Here is a 25,231-nt window from a genome sequence, read left to right on the forward strand (position 1 = left end):
AGTGAGGCTCCAGCCCCATGCCAGCAGTGTCCTGCTCAGGCCAGGCCAGGTACGTGTGGCAGGGCCCAGGGTGGCACTCACCTCTCCCTATGTTCCCAGAGCTCTGGGAGTGCGGCTGCCCTCCTCTTCTGGTCCCTGAGCCCTGCCCCCTGCCCCCCACCCATCCCCAGCTCTTTTGTGATGAGTGCTGAATCCAGTGTCCCAGCATTGCACTTGGTGGGGGGAAGGCTCTGTTGGGGTGTTGCCTTCAGGACTGCATGTTAAATCCAATCTCCCATGCAGTTCTGGTGTGAGGAGATGATAAGCCTCACCCTCCCATATATATACCAGGGATAACACAACTGTGCACCAGAGGCCTGACTAACTATCCTACTGCACATGCAACTGTACCCACGTGCTCCCTGCTTCTAGACCATTGTGGCTTCAACACCCCTGCTTTCAGAGCTCTCTTCCCTCCCACCACCATACCACCTCTCCTCCTTCAAGCGGTGGCTTCCATTCAGTAATCTAGACATAGATCTGTCCTTGGAGGTGTGAGCAGGGTGTAGTCTGGGAAAAGCCAGGTTGGAACTGCAGCCCCATCTCTGTGGTGAGACCTTGGATCACTGATCGACTTCTGAAGTTGTGACTCATGCTTTATCTAATGTTTCAGTGCATAGTCCTGGCTAAAGAGGAATCCTCTCCTTGCTTGGTTTCACAGCTCTTGGGCAAGTACAGTGACTGGTAAAACAGGCAACTTCCCTAGAACTCAGGAACTTGCAGGAATTTTTACAAACCTCAGAATGAGAAATGCTGAGAACAAACCTCTTCACAGCCTTGCACCAGCCGTGTTCCCAGCAACCTGGAGGGCTGGCACTGGCTGGCGGAGGGGGCATTCTGAACCCTGACAAAGCCCGGCTGGATTGATGCCTCATGGCTCTGGCACCAGCAGGCCTCTTTCCATGGCTCAGTACATTCACTGAGGTTCTCCAAATCAGCTGGAGCAGCACATAAAATGCAAGTGGACTGTGGAGCACTGGTGGAACAGTGTAGGGTGTCACCCCAGCCTAGAGGTAAACTGTCTGTTTCAAGATGGCTCAGAATACAGTAGTGCTTCTGGGAGGACTGTTATAGTTCACCATAGATTTTTATTTGCTAGTCGTCTGAGTGCTGTCCACTCCTGCTGGATTGCCCACCCTGTGTTCTGGGCAGGGTGCTGAGACATAGCCAAGTCAGTGCTGAGTGGGTTAGAGGAGGCTAGATGTTTACCTGGCTCCGTGTTTCTGTGCAGCCTCCTGGGCAAACGTTTTTTGCATTTGTTTAGGTCCTTAACCCTCCCCTTCCTTGTTTTGCCTGCAAAACATGTTTAGGCAACTGATGCCTTGCCAACAAGCACTGTGCTTCATTGTTTGCTTGTATGCTCCCATTCATCTGTCTGCTCTCATTTAGTGTCTTTTGTTTTTAGATCGTATGTTTAGGACCAGCTAGCTTTGCAGAAGCTCATGATGTCAAGTACTAAGCATCATGTTTGATATTTGGCAGCCCTGTCACCCCCCTCCCCCCATTAGACCAGTGAGATCCTCATACACATGGGCAGAAGGGATGATTTTGTAGTTACTCCTCCTGGGCACCTGGAGACAGTGTGGTACCTATTCTGTGATAACCTTTTTACTTCTCTCCTGCTGGATCCAGGAAGGAAGGAGCAGTTACAAGGAAGCAGCATCAAACAGAGATGCTGTTGACTGTCAAGGGCAGAAGGTTAATGAAGCTAGTGAAAACCCATACTATCCCTAGAGGCTCAGGGCCTCTAGGACCTCTAGGAGGATCCCGCTGCTGTAATCCATTGTGTGTAGCTGCCTGCTGTGGGGTGCTAGGTGAGCTTTGGCTTGCTGAGGAGAACACTCTGGCGAGCCTCCAAGTGTTCAGCCATGGGTGCAGTGTCACAACAGTGACCCTTATGGGAATAAAGGCATTTATTATACAGAAAGGTTGCAAACAGACTGTTCTTGAGTCCCATGACTATCCAGACTCAGGACTCCAGATGAAAAGCACTACATAAATGCCAAGCATCCCTGGGATAAGTGAAGACTTTGAGCATCAAAGGGACAGCCAGTGTTACAGCTGTGCATGACCTCTTGCCACCATGCTCTGACCCCTGAGCATGCTCCTGTATAATGTTATCCCCAGCTGTTTTCTGCCTTCTTAACATTTGCCCTTTATCACCCAGTAAGACATTGGGCTCTCCATTAGTTGCTGGTCTAAACTGCTGTGATGATGCAGTGCACTGTTAAAAGGCACAGCATTCCAGAGGTGGCTGCAATTCAGTACCAGCAAAAGGCCAGTTTGCAAAGTATGCTGAGAAGTTTTGAAGCAGCAAGTGCTAGAGATCATTAGAACTTGTCCAATAGGGAAGTGGTCTTGAATTCTGTCCTCTCCACCCCCAGCCAAACTCTCTGTGTCTGGAGGCTCTTACATCCAGTCTGTTGCTGCCACAGTTCTGGGTAGAGGAGCCATGCACAGGGCATCAAACTGGATGAACTGTTGTTACATGTGTGTGTAAAGTGCAGGTACTGCAATCCTCAGGGGAGAGTGGAATAGGAAACAGGCCCTCTGAGCAAGGGCCATCTCCATAGATTCATAGATGTTAGGGTTGGAAGAGACCTCAGTAGGTCATCGAGTCCGACCCCCTGCCCGAGACAGGAAAGAGCGCTGGGGTCAGATGACCCCAGCTAGGTGCTTGTCCAGTCTCCTCTTGAAGACCCCCAGGGTAGGGGAGAGCACCACCTCCCTTGGGAGCCCGATCCAGATCCTGGGAACCTTTACTGTGAAGTTCTTTCCTATGTCCAACCTAAATCTGCTCTCCGTCAATTTGTGGCTATTGTTCCTAGTTATTCGGGGGGGTGAGGGGGAGGAGGGTTAGTAAATAGAGCATCTCCTATTCCTTGCTGCCCTCCCCTGATGAATTTATAGGCAGCCACAAGATCACCAAAGCCCTGGAGCTTCCTGGCTGCTCCTGGCCTCTGTTCAGCACAGGACTGCCTACAGAGTAGCCAGGAAGCTCCATGCCCAGGGTAGCCTCACTGTGTGGCAAGATCAGCTGCTGCTTTATTTTTACTCTCCTACCACAAAGGCAGTGGCCAGGGCTGATTGGCTGTACACATGGAGCCACATCTCCCCGCTCATCCATTCCACAGCAAGGAGCAGAGGGCACTCCACCTGCATAAGCACAGCCAGGCAGCTCCAGGCAGGGGCTCCCTATCTCTGCACACGTCCTCCTGTTTACCTAGCTCAGGCCCTGGGGGTACTTTGAAAGGTCCCAGGGGGTATGGGGGAGCAGGCAGGGACAGAGTGCTGCCACCCCCTGCCGCTGCCTCCCAGGAGCAGGCCAGGTGGGGCGAGAGCAGGGCCGCACAGACTCTGCACTGCTGCAGCTCCGCCGCTCGCCACACCCCTGCTCTGCGTCCGGACACTTGCCACCCCCATCCCAGGGGTACACTTATTAAAAAGGGGCCACTGGGAGTACACTTATTAATAAAAGGTTGAAAACCCCTGACCTAACTCTTCTCCCTCTGCACTCCTGGGGACTGGGTCCATGGGCAGGATCCCTTCCCCTGTGCTCCAGGACGGTGCCCCTGCTCCTGGGTTATTTCAGGGCAAACCAGTGTCATTACACTGATGTAGAGTCGCAAACCAGGTCACTGTGCTCCTCCCCTGGTCTCCAAGTGCCCGAGACCAGCAAAGCCTCTTTCATGCCTCCTGGCTGGAGAATGGAGGGTTCTGAAAATGGGACAAAACTGTTCATTTGACTAAACAGATAGGACAAGCAAAACATGGTGTGCAGTCATCCCTCAGAAACAGCCCAGGGCAGGTCTTTTCCCTGTTTTTGTTTTTTTTTTAAAGGATTTTTTTTTGTCAGGTCAAATTAACCAGATTAGGTCCACATCTGTTTGAATCATCCAAGAAGCATATGTCGCCCTACTACCAGCAAGTATCCCCCACCCCCACCCGGGACTTCAGATACTTCCAAATTCTTTGGCAGGCATCCTATGTGCAGGCCCAAGCCTGGAGGCTTGGGGTTCAGATGCCCCCCAGTTTCGCTTGTCCTCAGCCGTAAGGCCATAGGAGCAAGCTAGGGACGAGTCTCCCATTTCCATGTGTGTAGCCGAGATCCTCCCACTGGAAGCTGGCCAGTGAGCTATGAGGCTCTTGTAGGGAGGCCTGTCTGCAATTAGAAACGGGTGCACCCTGCACTGCACAAAGTCATTTGTAAGGCACCTCCCTGCCATGTTTGTGGTATTTCCCCTGCCTTGTTTCCCTGACAGAGGGAAACCTTTGGCAGGCGATTCCCCAGTGCGCAGTGTGCGCACGCCCTGTGCCAGGCTGAGGGCTGCAGGAAGCAAGCTAGCAGGAGGGAGTGGCCTGGAGCCGGCATCCTGCAGGTGCCAATCAGCTCCCAGCTACCCAGCCAGACCCTCCTTACACATCAGCTCACGCTTATGCTTCCTCCTACAAGCCCAACTGAGGGAGGGAGTTTCATTCATTCCTGCTGAGTGCTGCCCCCTCCTCCCTTCCGGCTGCTCTTCCTGCCAGGGCCGTAGTCTAAGGCTGGAAGGAGTTCAGGGGGCTTTGTGGTTGGCTGATAAGCTGGATGAGGCTGGGAGGGTGAGAGACTGGATCCGATGTGGCTGATGTACTGCTCCCTGTGGCTGTTCTTTAGGGTGCTGATTTTTTCTCTGGCTGCCCCATGTACCTGCAGCTCTCCAGGGTCCCTCAGCAGGACCAGTACCTTTTGCTATCACGAGGTTTTGGGGAGCACAGGGGCTGCTGGCACCAGATATCTGAGTTTCCTTAGCCAGAGCTCTGAAGACTTAGTGCTCTTCCAGAGCACATGGGACATGAACAGGCACCTACTGGCATGCTCCATCCAGGAAGAGGCCTCAGTAACACATCTGTACCAGGACTTCTGTGCCCAGCATCTACAGAACGACTTTGCTGGCAGCTCTTGGAGCCCAGCACTTCAGCGGGACTTGGATGCCCTAGACAAACAGAGGAATGCTTGCACCAGGATTGAAACCGTGGGAGCAGGTGGACCCAGAATAAGGAGAGCACTCATGGAAAAGAGGGCAGAACCACCCCCAGAGAAGGTTAGGCACCGGAGGAGCCGGCGGGGCTGGACAATGCCAGGGACACTGTGGTGTGGAGCTGGGGACTCAGCAAAGAACTTCACTGAGTTAGGTAAGAATCTAAACCCCAGAAGTTTTTGGTGCAGCTCCCAGTGCCTCCATCTCCCCTAGGACTGAGCCAGCAAAGCTGGATCCCAAGGCTCTGAGCAAAAGGAAGCTGGTGTTTCCAGGCTGAAAGCCTCTGAATTTGTCTTAATGGTGGCCTCAATTTATTCCCATCCCGGGCTCTGTGGCCCCAATACATATTGGTGAACTTGGAGCAGGTCCAAGATATCTGAGAAACTGAAGGGCTTTGGAATAGGGCATCACCCTTTTCTAGAGCTTCCAGGGCTCCCCGCCTTACTGTGTATGGTGTCATCAGGGTCACCAGCGTCCTTATTGCTGTTGTCCTCATGCCGGGTGTTACTGATGTGTTGGCAGTGTTGAAGTTTCAGGAACTGCAATGCCTACATGTGAGAGTGACAGATCTCATGAAACTCCTACTGGGAGGGCGAGAGCAAAAAAAAGTCCACATTCCCTCCAGCCATTGCTGCTTTGGGGAAGCAACAAAGGCAGGGTGCTTCTGCAGGTGCCACCCTGCTTTGTTACAGGAGTGCTGTATCAGCCTTTCTGACCTGCCCATCCCTCCCCTGAAGGAATCTTTCAAGGCCCAGACTTGTGCTGCCGAGAACACGACCAATGTGCAGAGCAGATCACTGCCCTGGAGTACAACTATGGCATCCGCAATTACCGTCTGCACACCATCTCCCACTGTGACTGTGATGCCAGGTGAGTAGAGCTGATCACAGGGCAGCATGGCCCAGGGGCCTGGCTAGGGGTAGAGGAGCCTGGTTTTGTCAGCTCCACCACATCCCAAATCCCATAGTGTGCCAGGGTACCAGCATTGTCACTTAGGCTCAGGAGATGCCCAGGGCTGGAATAGCTGGGCTATGGGCTAGGACTGAGGGGCATCAACAGAGCTGGGGTGGGTCAAGGGAAGCCTGGAAATGCCTGGGATCCCTCAGTAGCTCAGCCCTTCCTGCCACATGTGGCATTTCCAAAGGACAGGTGATTCCTACCCCTCTGTTGTGCCAGAGACAGAGACCAGCAGAAAGTCAATGGAAATGACTCAGCAGTCCCTGCTCCCTTGAAGGCAGCTGCCGTCAAAGCAGGACTACCAGGCCCCGCTTGTTCGTTATTCATCCCTTCTCCTCCAGCACTTGGGCCTGTGCTGTGAGGGTGCCGAAGTGCTGCAGTCCCTGCCAGGGAGATCTGCTAAGAAGCTTTATCCCTGACCTGCGGGGTTTGTCACTGGAGGCCAGGATCAGGGTATGCTCATCAACCCCCCTCTGTGGCAGCCTTCCTCTCTGCTCCCTCTTCTTAGAGCCAGCCCATCCCTTCCTTCCTAGCTGTCCAAGTCCTGGTTGCTTCCCTCTGTTAGTCACATTGCCATGTGCGCTATGTGCTTGACATACCTGGCTGATTGCAGGTTCAAGCAGTGCTTACTGGATCTGAATGACACCATCTCCAACATCATTGGCATCACCTTCTTCAACCTGCTGGAAATCCCATGCTTTGTGCTGGAGCAAAGTGAAGAGTGCATGGAGTGGCACTGGTGGGGAGGGTGAGTACCCATCCCAGGGCCAGAACAGTGACCTGAACTCACCTTATTGCAGGGCTTCCTGAGCTAAGAACTAACAGGTTAGGATAGGCTATAGCTTTGCCAGGCACCAATTTTCCCAGATCAAGTTCATCCCACCACCAATTCACCCATTGTGCCTGCTCTGTACAGTGCAGGCTGGGTGTCTCTCCAGCTTGTCATTACCCTTATCATCGGCAGAAGAGTTGTGAATGTCCTGAGGGCAGAAATGACTGTCTCTGACTGCCAGGGCATGGAAAACACCTGTGTGCCCCTAAGGGACTGACTGCCTGGGAGACCCCCATGAAATGCAGGCTGAACGCAGTGAGTGAGAAATTCCTAACCAACTGGGTCCTTGAGAGCTCATGCAGGACCAGGCAGAGTCAGGTTGCGCCCAGTGGGCAGTGGGCTAAACAGAGATGGGCACTTTCCTGTTCCTCAGCCAAGATGCCCCACCCTACTCAGGGACTCAGGTGAGAATAAAGGTCCTCGTACTTAAGGTGCTGGCTTGATATGAGCTCCAGAAATGTAGTGGGACTTTGGCCAAACTACCTCTGACTCAGGCTGTGGAGGACTAAGGCCAGAGCAGCCCAGAACGTGGCCCTGGACTATGGTGATGGGTGGGGCACGTTGTCCTTTGTAGTGACCAAAATAGAAGAGGGCAAGGCAGGACCCCAGAAGCAGAGGGGGAAGAGGCTCAGTGGTGGAGGTCAGCTGTCCTTGGTGGGCTTTTCTACAGTCCCACCAATGCCCAGTGCTCAGCTTGTCCCTGCAGACCCCACAAGACCATTGTGGTACCACTTTGTGCAGCCTCCCAAGCAGGCTGCTACCGTCTCTCCTGTTGGGCATGGACTGCCCATCCCCATCCCCCACCTGGGGCTAATCCAGTGCTTTGGCTCCCTTGCTCTGCAGCCCCAAGGTCAAGAGACTGGCTCTGTAAAGGCCCAGCATTAGCGAAGGCCGTGTGGCTCCATTGCCTGGTGTGGTGAGGAATTGTTGTGGCTGGAGTAGGCTGGCCAGCTGCCAGCAAAGCATATCATTTTGCCACTCTCTCTGATTGGCTGCTGTGGGTGGTGCGGCTAGGAGGGCAAGGCAGAGCAAGCCAGCCTCTAACAGTCATTTTGCATTACACCAAAAAAAGTGCTGCCACATGCTGGGAAAGCAGTGCAGCAGGTGCAGCTACTGGGAGCTCCCCAGCAGAGCCAGTTGGCACTGGGAGAAGCAGGTGTGTATGTACCTGAGGGGGACCCCTGGGAACAGTACCGTGTCCTTAGGGGTGCCTGCGTAGGGTGTGGGGAGTAGGGAGCCAGGGCTTATGTTATCTCACATCCTCTCTGATTCCTCAGGTGTAAGCGCTATGGCCTGGTGCCTCTGGCACGGGTAATGGAGCAAGGCCAGTACCACTATGACCCTGCCTTGGGGAAGACAGGCAGCCCTACATACCCTCCTTCCCCAGACAAAGGCAAGAAGCCCTCCAGGCTGGACAAGAAGCACAGGAAGCACAAAAAGCAGATGGGGAAAAGCTCTGCTAGGACCATGAAACATGGTGACGGCATCCAAAGTTTGCAGAGCCACAGGAAGGACCAGAAGCCCGTGACACCCTTGCTGCCCAGGAGGCCGGACACACTGCGCCCTACTCCTAACAAGAGCAGAGTCTCACCCACATTAGGGCATGTCCCAGCATCAGTGAGGCAAAAACCAGATACACTTGTTACAAGTACCTCATTGGAGCAGGGCACCATGACAGGGAAAGAACACCTGTCCACAGGAAGGTACCATGTGGAGCAGCAGATGGTACAGCACCAAACCAGGGGTCCAGCATACTCTGCCCAAAGGACCAACTCTGTGAAGCAGGGAGTGATTCCCCCTCCAGCCTTGGAAACACACAGGGGAATCCCTGTACCACATCAGGACAAACAGCACCACCTGAGTGAGTGACTACAAAGAGGAATGGGGCTGGGGGGAGAAGGGGGAGGCAAAGGTGCAGTGCTGGTGGCCCGGAGCAGTCGGCAAAGGTGCTTTGCTAGTTCTCAAGGACAGCAGACACACAGTATGCCCTGCATAGATGCTCCTAGAGACTACCTGTGATGCATGTCTGGTAACCAGCTTGTGCCCATGGCATTGGCATAGTGTCCAGTGTGTGGTCAAGGGCATGTACACCGCTTCTGGTCCTGTGATTCCTTGGGGATGAGACATAACATGTCTCAGCTGCTTTCAGCATATTGCCTCCTCTCTCTTTTACCAGGTACATCAAGGAGCTGCAGGTGCTACCAGCGCCTTGACCAATGCGAGCACAAGATTGCGCCCAATGAACTTAAGTATCAGCTGCACAACCTCGACTTCCGGACTCTGTTCCACTGTAACTGCACCCGCAGGTCAGTCCTGCTTCTGCAGGCGCTGGGCCTTGTTTTTTTGCAAACACTGGGACATTTGTTGCACAAGGTGCCCCTTGTGTAGGCAGGCATTACTCAGCCTGATTCTGATGGGAAGGAAGCAAGGGCACAGGGCTGGGATGTGCCTTCCTCCAACTCTGCATGGAGCAGGACCAATGAATCCCTGATCTCCAGGGCAAGATGCAGAAAAGACAAGCTAGAAGTGTCTAGAGCTGCCGAGGAGGAAACCTTCTGTGTATAGGATCCAGCCTTGCCCAGTCAGGCAAGACACAAGGGCACTTCTCACAGGGGATCTGCCAGCCTGGCAGTGGCACTGAGGAGGGCTGGGGAGACCTAAGCAGGGAGACAGAGTGTGGAGACCAGTTTCTTACCAAGTGCAGGAGTAGATGGGAAGTTGGACACAGTGCTGGATGTTACCCAAGAGATGGGTGGGCCCATACTGCCTGAGGATGTGCACAGCTGAAGCCTTAGTTTGCAGTGCAAATTCCCAGCCCCACTGTGGCACCAGTCCCCAAGCTGCACAAGGTTCAAACCTGACAGTTATTCTGGGGCTAGCCCTGCCTAGTCCCACCCCCACCACCTTCAAGCCTGTGCCCTCCTTCCTGAGCAACCCTACTCTACTGCTTGCTAAATGGAGGTGTGTGCAGGACGTCAGAGCATCTGCTGTCCCTACTGGGATATGTGGGGTGAGATGCGGTGCTGGCCAATTTCTGGTGTTGTCACTATGCTTCTGTCCCGCGCTGGGCATTATGGTGCTGTTGCTAGTTATTCTTCTCTCTTGCAGGCTGGCACGGTTTCTGCGTAGGATACAGAGTCCCAACGAGGTGGAGGAGTTGGTGCTGTCTGACTACATCTCCATGGGCTGCTTCGTGCTGGAGCCACCTGCAGGCTGCATGGCTGGAGAGGACCAGCAACCCAAGTGAGTGCAGCCTCTGCTGTGGGGACAGAGGAGGGGGATTCCTGCCCAGGTCAGACCTTAGGACCTCTGGGAAGGAGAAGTAGGTGCTTCACTTGGCACTCCAGGGGCTGAGCTCTGGTTTGAGGTGGGGAAGCCACACAGGCTGGTGCTGAGCACAAGAACAGGGCTTGCTTCCCAAGAGCAGGTTGCAAGGACAGGTGCTACAAGGCTTTAACTGTTGTTTGACAATTCCTTCATGGTGCTGAGGGAGACAGCAAAGGCTGGGCATAGTTGTTCTCTCACCACTGGGTGGCAGCACAGGACCACCATGTGCTCTGGGAGAGGACAAAGTAGGTCCTGCTCTTGTGTACCCAGGGACCCCGTCCCCACTGGAGCTGGGGGCAGTGGCTTGCTGGAAGCAACTTCCAGCTGCACACTGCAGTTCCACAGCCTTTGCTGGCCCAGAACCCCCCACTCAGGCCTCTGCCTCTTCAAGGTGCCAGCAGCATCACAGCCAGGGTTTGCATTATGGGGGAACTTAGGGGGGAGTCCAAAGAGGAAGGGAGGTTGAGCCCCCTGCATAAGAGACAAGAGCCCCCAGCAAGATTTAAAAACCATAACGTGGGGGAGAGGGGTTCCAGTTTTATTAGGGTATCATGATGGGCAGCCCAATTCTTTTGCAGACCCTCATAGTCCAAGTGTAATTCAAACCCTGCTCACAGCCCTTGTTAGCAGTGGTGATGCTGACATGTGACTTAGAAGAAGGCACAGTCCTTGCTCCATGGGGCATAGTCTGAATGGGGGTGGTGTGGAAGGCTGATTCTGGGGAGTCCTGGACACCAGGAAGGCCCCAAGGCCTCGGTTTGGCCGCCCAAGACAGACTGGGGAGGGTAGGACTGCAAGAACTGGGCCTCAACTCTCTGCAGGCCTCTACACATGGTTGATTCCCCTGCCCCCCACCCATTGGCCTCCTCAGCCCCAGGTAGGGTGACTGCCCCAGCTTAGCTCCAGGGCAGAAAGCTATAGCAGGGACTATGTACAAAGTTAGGGAAGTGGGGGGAGCAGCAGCTAGTGGACATCCCCCTAAGTAAACTGCTCTGTGTTCTCTCTGGCAGCTGTGTTGGCAATGGCCGGGCTGTCCTTGTGCCTGCAGGGCATCTGAAGAACACACTGAAGAGATGGGGGCAACAACCCCCAGCCTCTGTCAAAGTCAAGCGGCAAGAATGGGAGGCACAAGGTGGAACAGTCAGGCTCTATAACAAGTGTCTCCAGCTGGCCAGGGCAGTGCAGAGACGCAATGCAAAGCTTGGTACTTCGCTTCCCCGAGCCAAGGCAGCCTCAGAGCATGTGGACGCAGCATGTGAAAATCCACAGGCACATACAGATAGTGCATCATACTGACTTCACAGCCAGCACTAGCATCACTTGGCTCTGAGACAAGAGAAAGAGTGACCTTGAGCAAAGTCTGCTGGACTTGAGCCCTGGTTGGACAGTATGCATCATCACATGGAGATCTGGGATAACCCCAGCCCCCTACAGCAAAAGTTGGGGAGATAGGACAAGATGGCACAGGTGTCTGTCCCCTTCTTGTCCTTACCCTGCTGTGGGCTGGGGTGGTCCTGGAAGCAGGAGGGAATGATGCTGGTTGGTACCAACCCAGGATAGCAGAACCCCTCCTCCCAGCATCCTTGTGTGTAAGAGGCACATGTGTTCCCCCTTTCCCCCTTTTTTCCCCCAAGAAGTTAAGCAGCCCGAGTTCTGTGGGAGAGGCTGTGTTGGGGTAGAAGCCCAGTATGCAGGGGTGCCCTAAAGGCATGTGCCACAGCTGGATGCAAGGACACCTCCCCTCCACAAGGGCGCTCACAAGGTCAGGCCACTGTTCACCAAAGGTAATAGGGGTCGAGGGCTAGGTCTCTGTCCTGCCCGGGATCTGATATCCTGCAGAGGTTGCACTACCAGTAGCCATTCCCCTACCTCTAACTCTGGAGTGTCCAAAGGCCCAGCTGAATCTCTCCAAGGCTGTCAGGAAGCTGAGGCTCTGGGCAGGAGTGTCCAGAGGGGGGGTCCTCTGAGCTAGGTCTTTGGAATTCAGCCTTGCTGCATAAGCCTGCTGCCTCCTTCTACCTTTATAGCCAGGTATGTTTTATCCCCCTTTTTATAGCACTGCAGCATGGTCTTGTAAGCCTTATGACCTTGCCCCTATTCTCGGGGCCTTGCAGCCTGACACTGCACTCTTCCTGGAATGGGTTGTGCCTGCTGCTGCAATCCACTCTGTGCCTGCAGTTGTGGTGCATATGATAGCAAAGTTACGAGATTTATGTGCAGGGCTGGAGCTGTGCCCTCTGCTGGTCTCCACCCCTTGGTGGGCCTGTAAATAATGCAGAAATAAAAAGACCTTAGTTCAGTCCTGCCATATCCTGTCACTGGTCTTGGTAAAGCCACCAACACGGGGATCTGCCTTGCACCCATGCTTCAGCCACCCTGTTAGGCACAGCCTTGGTTCCACCCCTGCTCATATCCTCCCCAATCTTGTTCTGTTCCCCATCTACTTCCTCTCCCAGCCCCTGGCAGGGGAGGGATGGCTCCTCACCCCAGTTCCCTGTGGCTGGCAGGCATCACAGTAGACATGGACCCTGCTATTTTGCGCTCTGCTGAGCAGTGACTGCTGCTAATTTTAGCCCAGTACAAAGCTAAGCACAGCAGGGGAGCTGCTGCTTTCATGCAGGAAGGGGCACGTGGAACATGTGAACAGGGATGCAAAGCGCCTGTGGGGACTTGGCCCTGACTGGAATCTACCAATACCTTGGTGCAAAGGTAGGACAGAGCCAGGGCAAAGGCAGCCCAGTACGGAAAACGTCCCTACACTGCCTCAGTGCTTGGGCGCATTCTTGTCACACCCTGCCTGTTCCACAGCCGGGAAGAAATGTGTCTCGTTGCCTACTGGCATAATCTCTTCTTCCTGTTCCCCAGCCAGCTTAGAAAAACTGTGCACCCAGGGGTCACATCCTACACAGGACCCACACACTGACTGCAGCTGCTGCAGAACTGGCTCACAAAAAACCTTGGCATCCTGTTGTAGTATAGGATAAGCACTAACCGACTGTGATGGGAGAACTTGTGCCCCATCCTCTATCAAACTTTTCACCCAATTTACTTCAGCACAGAGCCTCTTGGAAGCCTACTTGAGCACTGGGGTCAAGACTGACTGCAAACATAAGGGCATCTTCTACAAGCCCCCTTCCACACAGCAGCAGTCCCCTCAGGGCCATTCTGCGGCATGGTGGTCAGCATTGCCCATGAAAGGGAAAGCACCCTCTACCGTACTTCTTGCAGCACAAGGCCCTTTAGCACCCCATTTATGATATTTCCTAGCACAGCTGGTGTCCTCACCATGCCAGCTACACTGCCCAAGTCCTAACCTTGCCATTTGTCCCCTTCTCAGTCTTGGGTTTCTCTCAACCTCTGCTTTTACTGCCACCACAGTGTCAACGAATGAAAGCCCAGCATGGCTAGAGGGTGGAAGGGTGGTTTATTCCGTCACTTGCAGTGTGGTATGACACAATGCATCAGAGCTATACTATTCCTGAGCCACAGGCATGGGGTATCCAGACTCACACACTCCCCTAACAGCTTCTGTCCATTCCTTAATCCCAGGGCACATACAAAAGCTGACTAGATGCACACCAGGCTCTGGAGAGCAAACTGAACACAGCTGTGCACCATGGGGAGGAGCACTCCTTCCCCTTCTTGAGCTCCTGCTTTAGTCACTTCTAATAGCTCCCCGCCACCATTCTCAAACCATTCTCTGTCACATGAAGGCAGTCATTTCCTCTCTGCCATCCCTTACCACCTCCACAGTAGCTTCCTACAACCAGAGCTTCATCACTCCCCCCTCCTCCCACAGCCTCTTGGGTCAAATCTCACCCAAGTATCAGCCTGCCAAAACCATTGCTGTGACAATGTGATGCTGCTGTGGACACCCTGATTGGCCAAAAGCCAGCCAAGCCTCGGCCAATGTTCAGCTTGCTTGGTCACCATGACCCTTTCTCTGAGTCCCATTGAAGAGGCCAGCTGGCTCCCAAGCAGGCTGCTCTGAAAGTGGGACATCCCAAGACACCTCCCTGTCCATCTTTGAGTCACTGTCTGGGCTTCAAGGAGCTTCTGTCCCCAAACTCTGTCTCAGCTGTTTCCCACTTTACACCTAGGTACCTTGCAATTGACAGTCACTTCTGTGTCCTGGCTCAGCTCTCAGACCTAGGCAGGACCTTCTCCACCCTAGAGAAGACAAACCTTCAGTCACACCAGGCTTATCCCACAGCTGTCCAAAGAATCCCAGTGGCACCACACTTGTATCACAGTGCTTGTACAACACTTGACATAGCAGTCCCTTCCCTACTGACCCCTGTTTGATCCTTCCAGCCTGGGGTTTGCTGATCCTTACTCTGACTGGTCTGTGCTTCTCTCTTGGTCTCATCTGTACCATACTAACTGTCACAGAATAACAGTCTGCAAGCTCTTCCCAGAGAAAAGTCCAGATTGCCCATTTCATCTCTCTCAGAATATAGAGTCAGCACCAGGTCCCAGCTCTCCAGGTGCACAGAAATTTGGGGAAGATTTAATTACTAGAATAACTTAGCAAGGAGGAAAATTCAGGGCAGCTCCATTGGGACGTTGCGTTTCACTCACAACACTTAGCACCACACCAGGAGGGGGTGATTGTCAAGATGGGTGCCGCATGGCAGCAGCTTCCCAGGGATGTGACCATGTTGCATGGACACTTGCTGATGATGCTTCTTATGGAACACCAGACGGGAGGAAAGACTGGAGCATCTGGAGTGGCCAAATTGTGGGCAAGAAAGGCAACACATAGGGAGGCAGACAGCAGCTCTCTATATGGGGATGGTTGCTAGTGGTTTCACAATGGCTGGTACCCAGAAGTTGCTGCTCAGTGCCAGCCCACCTGTCCTCAGTGGCTCATGTTGCGGACATAGCTCTCCAGGTCCTTGGCTTCCTTGGGACTGGACCCTTCTTTGGGGGAGGTGCTGAACAGGCCTGCCAGCATGGCTGTGGGGCTAGTGGGGCTCATCCGCCTGGCAGGGTAACCCTGGTCAGCACTCCCTCTCCTCTGGTCCATGGCCTGGTCGAAGGTCTCCAAGCAGAGAGTGGGTAACAGACTGAGGTTCCTGGGGTCAGTCTTGGCCAGGGGACTGTCACGGGTGCCCCCATGCTCCCCCACAGTCCGGTAGGAGGGTCCAATACAGCTCTCCCTACTCTCCAGGGTCCTTGCTGGCTCCTTGCCCTTGGAATTGAACCGGGGTAGCTGGTCCTGGGGCAGGTGGATGCTGGGGATGTCTCCTTTGAGGCCACAGCGGCTTTGCGGCGATGGGCTGCGGCTGGACACTCTTTCCCGGCTTGATGGCCGCAGGATGAGCCCCTGGAACTTGGACAGGCCAGGACTCCGGCTCCGGTGCCTTTTCATTTTACCAGGGCTGGGGCTACGGGATTTGGGTGCCAGCAGAACCAGGGTGCTGTCATCCTCTTCATCAGAGCTGGTGTTTGAGCTGTCCGTTGGGCTGCTGCCTGCCTCAGATGTGGGAAGCGAGATCTACACACCCAAAGAGAAAATTAACAGCTAGATGGCACTGCTTCAGCAGGAATGCAATGGTAGGAGAAATGTGCCTTTGCAGAGAGAAGACCTAGGCTGCCCTGTACCTCTGCCCTCTTCCTGTGCTTAGGTCTGGAGCCACCAAGTGTACTGGGGCCATAGAAGCAACACCGGAGGACTTGAGCAGGCCACTTAGGCTGGTAGCCAGCAACTCTGGGATACAGTTTGGGAAAATGGCACAGGAACTCCTGAGATAGGGCCATCTCTATTTTTCTCATGCCTGAGTAATGCCTGGCACAGAGGAGCTCCACAATGCCGTCAAAATACCTGTAGTAATACATTCCCACCTCATTCAGCTGCAAGCTCCCATTCCCACTGCATCACCTCAGCCTCTATGAAGCTCCCCAACCCCACAAAAGGCATTACACTCTTTCCATAGAATGATATTCACCCAGTCAGACCCTGCCCAGTTACCCCTACCCCACCTGTAAAACTCCCCTTCCTGCACTGTGCACATGCACTCCTTCCCACCTGCCTGGCACCCTGCATCTCCCCCACAACCTCCCCCTGTGAATTTGCCCAGGCCCCGTCTCTTTTGCAGGGCAGTGGCTGACCTGGAAGGGCTCTGTCACCCCAGCAAGGCTGCTGCAGTTGTTGCTGTAGTAACCAAGAATGTATTCGCCTTTCCCTTTGGGTAGTGCCTCCTCAGAAAACATCACCTAAAGCCCAGAGACAGCAAGTGGGTGTCAGGGTGCCATAGAGCAGAAACTGGGTACTAGGCTTACCTCCATGTAATGGCAAGGATCCCAAACATGGGCATTCGAATGTGCACTTGGTATCCAAATGCATTTCTAAAATGATAGGCAAACACAAAGCAGGACCAAACCAGAAAAAAAATAATCTCCAAGATGTACAGCAGCACCACAATGGGGAGCCCCTCTCAGGGAAACTTTGGAAGAAGAGAAGCCCCTAACCCCAGAACAAAGCCAATCTGCCCTGCACCTCTGTTTTAGGTTCAGAACAGGTCCCATCTTCACCCTCAGCTAGCCTCTGTGGCTGGATGGCTCTAGTCAATGCTTTGTGATCTGCTGACTCAGGTTTAAGCAACAAATCTGTGGAGTTCAGAGGCCCAGCAGAGCCAAATTCCTGTGCCACAGCCTTCCTCCCAAATCCCTGGGGAGGAAAAGCACAACAGTACTGGCACCACATATATTGACAGAAACAGTAGTGCAGATCACCAGCCTCAGCAGAGGATGCCAGCATCTTTTGGAGATGCACAGTCCCTGCTCAAGCACAGAGTTCAACAGGTTGCCTGGGCCTGGGAGATGCCCCAACTCATGAGGCCAGGGCCATCTCCACCATGGGGACACACATGCAGAGGGACCAGTTCACCTCCAGAGTCCTTCTAGCACACAGTGACCCATCCCTTTACAAGCAGGGCTGGGACTCCACATCCTCCACAGTTTCTCTTATCTGGTGGCCCACAGGTGACCCACTCCATTCTGGGGTAGGATCACCACTGATCTCAGGTGCCTCCCATTCAGCTGTGTGTGTTCCCCTGGCATGGAGTAGACTGTTTAAACAACTGCAGGAGCTTAAACTGAGTATGAAGCTAGAGAGACTGCTCTGATCTCAGCAGGTAGGTGCTAGCTTCCCTTTAGGCCAGAAAGGAATGAAGCAGCTATGGGAAAGGTTCAGCCTAGGACCTGGGAACACAGCCAAGGGTAGGAGGGCCAGCCCAGCCCAGGCCAGTAGGATGCAGAGCCTGCAGTCAGCAGTATTCCCAGTCTCTGCTCCCCAACACCTCACCCCATGGCTCAACTGCTGACACAAGTGGAACTGCAACCCAGCAAACATTTTGGCAGCTCCCCAGTTGTCAGACTGATGCTGGCCATGGCATCTCCCACACACATGGCTGCATGGGGGGATGAAGGCTCTGTTTTATCCTCCCACACATGTGGGGTCTCCAGGCCCAGCAGAGCCCAATGCCAATGCCACAGCCTTGCTCCCAGATCCCTGGGGAGGAAAAGCACAGTGATATTGGCACCACACATTGACAGGACAGCAGTGCAGATCACCTGCCTCAGCAGAGGATGCTAGCACCCTTTGGAGATGCATACCCCCTGCTCAAGCACAGAGGTCTACAGGTTGGCTGGGACTAGGAAATACCTCAACTCATGAGGCTAGGGCAATCTCCACCGTGAGGCCATACATACTACTGCAGAAAGACCGATTCAGACCTGGTGTATGCTTCCATCTGTATCCTCATGCTTGGCCCATACATAGGACATGTAGTCTTTAGGGTGCCTGAAGCCTACCTGCAGGAAAGAGAAACAGCTAGCAGGCTAGAACCCCCACAGTTCACCAACCACAGAACCTACTCCTGCCCCCATTAAATGCCCAATTTGAATCCTAGCCTATGAAGACTTCCAATGCAAACCCTCAGCTCCCACCACCTCTACCACGGCCCAAGCCAATCTGGGGGTTCCATTAAGGCCACATGAGGTCTGAACTTTCAATTAGTGCTAAACACCCACAGCTCCCTCTCATTGATAGCACTGCCAGCTGCAGCATCCAAAAAGCACAGGCCAGATCCCAGAAACCATGGGATTGAGGCATTTTAAAATCTTGTGGTTTTTTAAGCCAATGGCTGTTCTCCCTCTGCCTCCAAGATGTGGAAACAGCAAGGGGTGCAAGCCAGGGGACCCATGCTCTCTCTGCCTGTGATAGCCAGGGTCATCAGGGACCCCACATCCACTGTACCTTTGGTGGTGGGAATCTCATGCCTTCTCTGCCTTTGGGGTTCAGAAGTACTCGGGGGGTACTTTCAGGTTCTCTTCCCCATCCACAGGGGGGAGGAGATTTCACTTAAAAACTGAAAGATACATTCTTTTCCAGCCATGACTCCAAGACCTGGAGCTTTATGAAAGGACAGCAGTGGCTCCACTGATCATCACAGCCAGAGTATCGAGATCAAACAGGGGCTGAGAAACCAGGACTTGGGCACCCAAAACTCAGTGGAGACTTTGGCCAGAAATCCAGCCTTCCCCAACCCTGCCTAGCTGGCACTGGAGCATCAGGTGTAGAGTGGTTGTCTGCCTCTGTTTGGGGTCAGGAGAGGAAAACATGTTGGCTAGGGTTTGTTCAGTTATGTCCTTTCACGCTCCAGCATTAGCAATAGTACCTTATGTTACAGTCATTTATGAAGGACACCCTCCACCCACTCCTTCCTCGCCTGCAAGTGATGCCTCCTGCAGAGCCCAGGAAGGGTCTTAACACACAGTGACCTTGGTACCCGCCTACTACGGGAACTGTAATTCCTGCCAGGGTGGATAAAAATCTTTTTTTTGAAGATGACAAAAAAACCTGTTTTTTTTTTTTAATTTAAATAAGATTTTTGACTTAATAATATGGTTTGATTTTTTTTTTGTTAACACGCTTTAAAAAATTATACAAAGCTAGTTTTCATAGTTTCATAGTTTCTAGGGTTGGAAGGGACCTGAGTAAATCATCTAGTCCGACCCCCTGCCATGGCAGGAAAGAGTACTGGGGTCAAACGACCCCAGCAAGATGTGCATCTATCCTCCTCTTAAACACCCCCAGGGTAGGAGCCTGCACCACTTCTCTTGGAAGTTGGTTCCAGACCCTAGCCGCCCTGACCATGAAGTAGCGCCTCCTGATATCTAACCTAAACCTACCCTCTGCCAGCTTGTGACCATTATTCCTGGTCACTGCTGGCGGTGCTCGGGGGAACAGGGACTCCCCCAATGCCTGCTGATCCCCCCTGACTAGTTTATAACAGGCCACTAGATCCCCCCTCAGCCTTCTCTTTTGGAGGCTGAACAGGTTCAGGTCCCGTAGCCTCTCCTCATAGGGCCTGCCCTGCTGCCCCTGATCATGCGAGTGGCCTCCTCTGGACCCTCTCCATGCTGTCCACATCCCTCTTGAAGTGCGGTGCCTAGAACTGGACGCAGTACTCCAGCTGCGGCCTGACCAGTGTCACATAGAGGGGGAGGATCACCTCTTTGGACCTGCTCGAGATGCATCTGTGGATGCATGACAAGGTGCGGTTGGCCTTCCTGACTGCCTCTCCACACTGCCGGCCCATGTTCATCCTGGAGTCAATGATGACTCCAAGATCCTTTTCCGCCCCCATGCTGACAAGAGGGGAGTTCCCCAACCTGTAGGTATGGTGCCGGTTGTTCCCTCCCCAGGTGCATCACTTTGCACTTGTCAGTGTTGAATCCCATCCTATTCTCATCCGCCCACCCTTGTAACCCGTCTAGGTCCGATTGTAGCCTGTTGCTTCCTTCTAGTGTGCCCACATCCCCCCACATCTTAGTGTCATCAGCAAATTTGAACAGGATGCTTTTTACCCCCTCGTCCAAGTCACTGATGAAGATGTTGAACAGTGCGGGCCTGAGGACCAAGCCCTGGGGGACCCCACTGCCCACGTCCTTCCAGGTTGAGAAGGACATGGGCAGTGGGGTTTAATTTAAGATATGTTAAAGTTCAAAGATATCATCATGGAATAGGGGTGATAGCTTCTAATTATATACTATTGGAGACAATATACCCCTTTTTAGAAAAGTTTTATAAATAGGTCACAACAGGCCATGGACTATATTAGGGGCCCAATCTTATGGGGTTCCAGAGGTTCCTCTATAGATTAGTCAAGATTAAAGAAAACCATTATACCCAACAGGACTCAGTCTAGAAGATTCCATTAAGCATCTCTGGTATGCTAGGTTTCAGTTCTCAAACTGCAGATTTGTGACTGGAAAGATAACATCCTTGTTAACAGCAGTATATGGAGATGAAAGATAACAGACCTGATTACCTACCCATCAGCCCTATTGTCTCTCTGCAAGTTTGTGTACGCAGAGTCAAGCCCTTGCCTCTCTCTAAAAGTGCAAAGTTTCAAGAAATTAAATGAACAGAGAATTATTGAGGTGGAATAGATCTGGGCAAGGAGGAGGAGTCTAGAGATAAATGCAAGGAGGGAGGGGCAGTAGAAACACGAGAGAAACAATTTGAGCAGAATATTCCAGAAATCCTGAGGGATAAGTTTCTGAGTATAGCCCCTCTGTTAATTTGAGCTCTAGTGAGGGAATGATATGGAAGAAGGGAAAAACCTATCATGGCAGTCAGCTTCTAGGCCATAAAAGAAATGAGACCCTATTTGGAAATATTTTAATAACGTTCCTCTACCTGTGGGTAAGACAGGCTTGCATGCAAAACGCAAATAGTGCAACAAAGAAGTGCAAGGCCTTATTTCAGGGGTGGGCAAAATGCGACCCGTGGGCCAGATGCGGTCCACCAGGCCATTCTATCTGGCCCGCAGGGCCCCTAAAACATTTAGAAAATTAATATTTATCTGCCCCTGGCTGCCTGTCATGCAGCCCTTGATGACTTGCCAAAACTCAGTAAGCAGCCCTCCAGCCAAAATAATTGCCCACCCCTGCCTTATCTGCTAACGATACCAGTGTTCCAGTCAAATGTATGATGTGTAGTATATCACCTGTAGCAAAAAGAAAAAAAATCTCCATCATCTAGAAACAACTATAGATACATTTGTAATAAGAACTAGCAGATTACAGCAAGAGTTAATTGATGGGAAAAAATTGCTCAGTTTGTTTATGCAACAAACTCTCCTGCCGGTATGGTTGAGAACACACACTTCATTGAGATGCTTTAGTCATTAAGACCAGGATTGAGTCCACCCACCAGCGCTGAGAGCAGATATAGCAGGCAAATTGCTGGATAAAGTGCATGAGAAAGAAACTGAACAGTGTACAAAAAGTCTAGAGGGGAAAATTGTTAACTTGAGTCTTGATGGGTGGAGCAATGGCCACAAAGTTCCAGTAATATGTGCTTGTGTGACAGCAGAAGGGACTGTCTACCTTACAGAAACAACTCATACATCAGGAAATGCATACACAGCAGAATACTTACAAGAAGTAGAAGTAACAATAAAAGCTATAACAAACTGGAAAAAAATACAAATGTCTAGTATGCAGCTGTCACAGACAATGCTGCAAATGTATCAAAGATGAGAAGAAATCTAGAAGAAAGTGAAAAAAAACCCAAGCTAGTAACACATGGCTGCAGCACTCATTTGATGCACCTCTTAGCCAAAGACTTCAGTGCTCCCAAAATAAAGGCTAATATTGTTGAAAAGGCAAAATACTTCTATAACAACCATTTTGCAGCAGTTGCTTTGAAGAAAGCAGGAGGAGCCAAACTAACTCATCCACAAGATGTGTGATGGAATTCATTAGTGGACTGTTTTGAACAGTATATTGAGAACTGGTCTAATCTGGTGACAATTTGTGAGAAAAATTGTGACAAAATAGATGGAACTGTCATAGCCAAGATTTTCAACATGGGGCTAAAGAGAAATGTAGAACATATGCTGACTATCCTGAAGCCTATTTCTGTAGCCTTGAACAAAGTGCAGGGAAAAATCACTGTTTTATTGCTGATGCTGTTGAAATTTGAAAGGAACTGAGTGAGACCTTGAAAAGAGAAATACTCAATGACAGAATTAAATTACAGGCATTAAAACAAAATGGATCGAGCACTATCTCCAGTTCATTTTCTTGCCAATAGTCTCAATACTCAGTAACAGGGTCAGTCCTTAACTTCTGAAGAAGAGGAGTTGGCTGTGACCTGGGCATCCAGCAATCATGCCTCCATAATACCAACTATAATAAATATCAGGGCTAAGGATGAATCATTCAAGAAATATAAGTTGGCTGATGAGGTCTTAAAGAAAGTCACACCAGTGAGCTGGTGGAAGTCACTTGAGCACCTGGATCCATCAGAGTCTATTGAAGTGATAACCCAGCTTTTAATAGCCGTAGCTGCAGGTGCAGGAAAAAATATTCTTTCTTTGGATTAATTCATTCTAAATTAAGAAATCACTTGGGAACTGAAAAAGCAGGAAAGCTTGTCTTTCTTTCTCAGACCCAGTCTATGAATAAAACAGGAAAAGGAAGGTAGAGACTAAGTTTGTTGCATAACCCAGTATTTTAAGTTTCTCATGTTGACCTGGCTGATATAATCTATTTAATTTTTGTTAAAAACACATTGCACATTTATAACTAAAATAGTTAAAAATTCAAAAATACATACGCTTGTTTTGTTAAAATAATTATACATGTTTGCTGTTGAAGAAAAATATCCAAATAAATAAGCTTGCTGTTTTAGTTAAATAAAACAATTTAGATCTCTATTGGTCTTGGTGACAACTGTTCTTGTCCTAATAAACTTGACAAAAAATATCCCCCAAATATTCCTCATTAGTCAAGTGAATTGGAGGTAGTTCGCCTCCCAGTGACTTCAATTAGCCTTGGTAAATAAAATAATCAAATCATAATTCAGTTTTTTGATGTAGCTGCAAAATTAGCTGCAACTGAAAAAATATCAAAATAAATCACTGCTTTAAAATGTATAGCATATACCTTCTAAAATGAAAACTCACATCTCTCTCTGAGTTGTGAATAATATGTATTAAGCTTATATCAAACAACAAGAATGCACTTTTTTGTAGAAAACAATGATTGAACCAAAGCTTCCTGACCAGTGATTTAAATCATGATTTAAATAAAATCCACCCTGATTCCTGCTGGACAGTCAGAAGACCTCCAAACCAGGCTTCACTGACATCATAGACTCGGATTTGGGGCAAATCATGCTGAGAAGAAATCTGTTGCTGGGATGAACCAAAGGAGAACCTGGCACTACCAATCCTCAGAGAAGGAGGTTGAATTTCAGGGAGCACAGAGGTGCAGTGGTGGAGGGCCGCTTAACGAGTTTTGGTGACCTGCGGAGGGCCACAGGGGTAGCCCCACCCCTTGACAGGTGCCCTGCCATCCGGTCACCAGCTTAGGACCAGAAGTTTTGCCCCTAACCCCTGACTTAGCCACCAGAAGCCCCTCCCCTTGCCCCCAGAAGTACTCCTTTTGGGAAGGGCAGTTGCCATCCTGGAACCCGAAAAAAACCAAATTATATACTAAAAATGAAACATCTACAATGGAATATTTTAATTTTATTTCAAAAAATATTTTTGGCCTGATCTGTATGTGTTTGCATTGTGTATATAGAGGTGATTGCATAATAGTTCAAAATGAAGTCTTACTCTTGTATATCATGGGGGTGTGTGCACGGGTATGGGTGGGTGTATGTGTGTGGGGGGGGTTGGGGCATGCATGGATGTGGGGGGTGTTGTGGGGGGAGGGTGTGGGGGGGGTGTGTTTGTGGGATGTATGGGTGTATAAGTATGGGGTTTGTGGGGAGCTGTGAGGTATGAGAAGGGGGAGGATGGCTGGGGGAGGGATGTGGGAGGAGGTGTGCATGGGACAGTGTGGGTGCAGGCCCTTGGGTGATCACAGCCCATGGCAGGCAGAGCCCCTTGGCAGCACATGGTCCTGCCGAGCCCCAGGACTACATGTGGCCAGGCTGCCTGCTCCATTGTGCAGGGCTCGTGTCCCAGCCCTGTACCACCAGGGGGAGCCCTGTGTGAAGAAGCTAGCAATGCAGATCATAGGGCTTGGCCAGGGTGGCAGGGACAGAGGCAAAGCGTGCCTGGCTCCACAGCGCAGAGCTCCCTGCCATTCCCCATGACGTGTGCATACCAGTGAGCGGGGTCAGGCCATCAGCTTCATCACACGGGGCTCTGCCCAGAGGCACACAAGTCAGGTGGAGAACCCGGGAACTACATGTGAGCCTTGGGCAGCCTCGCACAATGGAGCCCGGTGGACCCTGTGTGGAGCCAGCCCAGGCTCCACACTCCTGCTGCCCCACCTTGGGTCCCTGTTGGCCCCAGCCTCGGCACACCAGTCTGGGCCCCACACTCCCACCCAGCTGCCACTTCACTCCCACCTGCCACTACCACTGCCATTCCCCCTCCACCACTGCCACCACTTCCCTGACCCACCGCTGCTGCTGCCCTTCCCCGGCCACTGCCCCACTCCATCTGCCCCCCTCTGCTACCACTCCCTCCCACCCCCTCACCAGCCAGCCCGCTGCCACCTCTTCCCTACCTGTGGGACTAGGGTCAGGGCCATCCTGCAGCCGAGGCTGGGAGCGCAGCACACTCTGCCCCCATGGGAGAGATCAGGGCTCGGCCCCATGCGAGCACAGCAGGGCAGCCTGGGGCCAGCTGAACACAGTGAACTGGTAGGCACCCACACTTCGGCCAGATAAAAATCGCCTGGCAGGCTGGATCCAGCTCATGGGCCAAATTTTGCCTGCTCCTGCAGTAGTGTAACTAAGGGAGGGTAACCGGGGGAGCAGCCCCATGTCCTGCCTTAGGAAGAAGCTTCAAAAAGAATAGCTGCTGCCTCTGCCCATGGCTGTGCTGCTGCCACAAGCCATGGCTGTCCTGAGCGAAGCTCTGCTCTATTACCTCTGCACAGAGGCTGGAGAAGGGTCCAGGGAGCATATCCCTGTTCTCATCCCTGGTTGCTGTGTGTTTGAGCACCAGCTGAAAGTCACAATGGCAACTTCCTGCTGAGGTCCCCTCCCTCCTGTAGCTGTAAGCTGACACCC

General features: G+C 52.0%; 2 protein-coding genes across 8 annotated transcripts in view; one reads left to right on the forward strand and one right to left on the reverse strand.

Moving 5' to 3' along the window:
- The window catches only part of PLA2G3 (phospholipase A2 group III), a 37,870-nt gene extending 25,618 nt beyond the window's left edge, over positions 1–12,252 (forward strand). For 2 of the 3 annotated variants that reach the window (XM_090061823.1, XM_090061824.1), the window contains exons 4-10: positions 4,736–5,214; positions 5,798–5,930; positions 6,631–6,765; positions 8,127–8,710; positions 9,026–9,155; positions 9,958–10,092; positions 11,187–12,251. In XM_090061823.1, the coding sequence (XP_089917949.1) occupies positions 4,875–5,214; positions 5,798–5,930; positions 6,631–6,765; positions 8,127–8,710; positions 9,026–9,155; positions 9,958–10,092; positions 11,187–11,472 (1,743 nt within the window). In that variant the 5' untranslated portion in view covers positions 4,736–4,874 and the 3' untranslated portion in view covers positions 11,473–12,251. Of the gene's footprint in view, positions 1–4,290; positions 5,215–5,797; positions 5,931–6,630; positions 6,766–8,126; positions 8,711–9,025; positions 9,156–9,957; positions 10,093–11,186 lie in introns of those variants that run through there. The other variant, XM_090061821.1, reaches the window with a different exon arrangement.
- A 50-nt stretch (positions 12,253–12,302) lies between these two features.
- The window catches only part of INPP5J (inositol polyphosphate-5-phosphatase J), a 32,515-nt gene continuing 19,586 nt past the window's right edge, over positions 12,303–25,231 (reverse strand). For 3 of the 5 annotated variants that reach the window (XM_090061817.1, XM_090061820.1, XM_090061819.1), the window contains 3 exons: positions 17,917–17,994; positions 16,291–16,395; positions 12,303–15,676 (listed from right to left, as the gene is read on the reverse strand). In XM_090061817.1, coding sequence (XP_089917943.1) covers positions 15,038–15,676; positions 16,291–16,395; positions 17,917–17,994 — 822 coding nt within the window. In that variant the 3' untranslated portion in view covers positions 12,303–15,037. The remainder of the gene's footprint in view (positions 15,677–16,290; positions 16,396–17,916; positions 17,995–25,231) is intronic. The other 2 variants (XR_016444061.1, XM_090061818.1) reach the window with 2 other exon arrangements.

The sequence above is a fragment of the Crocodylus siamensis genome, chromosome 9 (genome assembly GCF_052110815.1).
Source record: "Crocodylus siamensis isolate JL-2025a chromosome 9, ASM5211081v1, whole genome shotgun sequence".
Lineage (NCBI taxonomy): Eukaryota > Metazoa > Chordata > Crocodylia > Crocodylidae > Crocodylus > Crocodylus siamensis.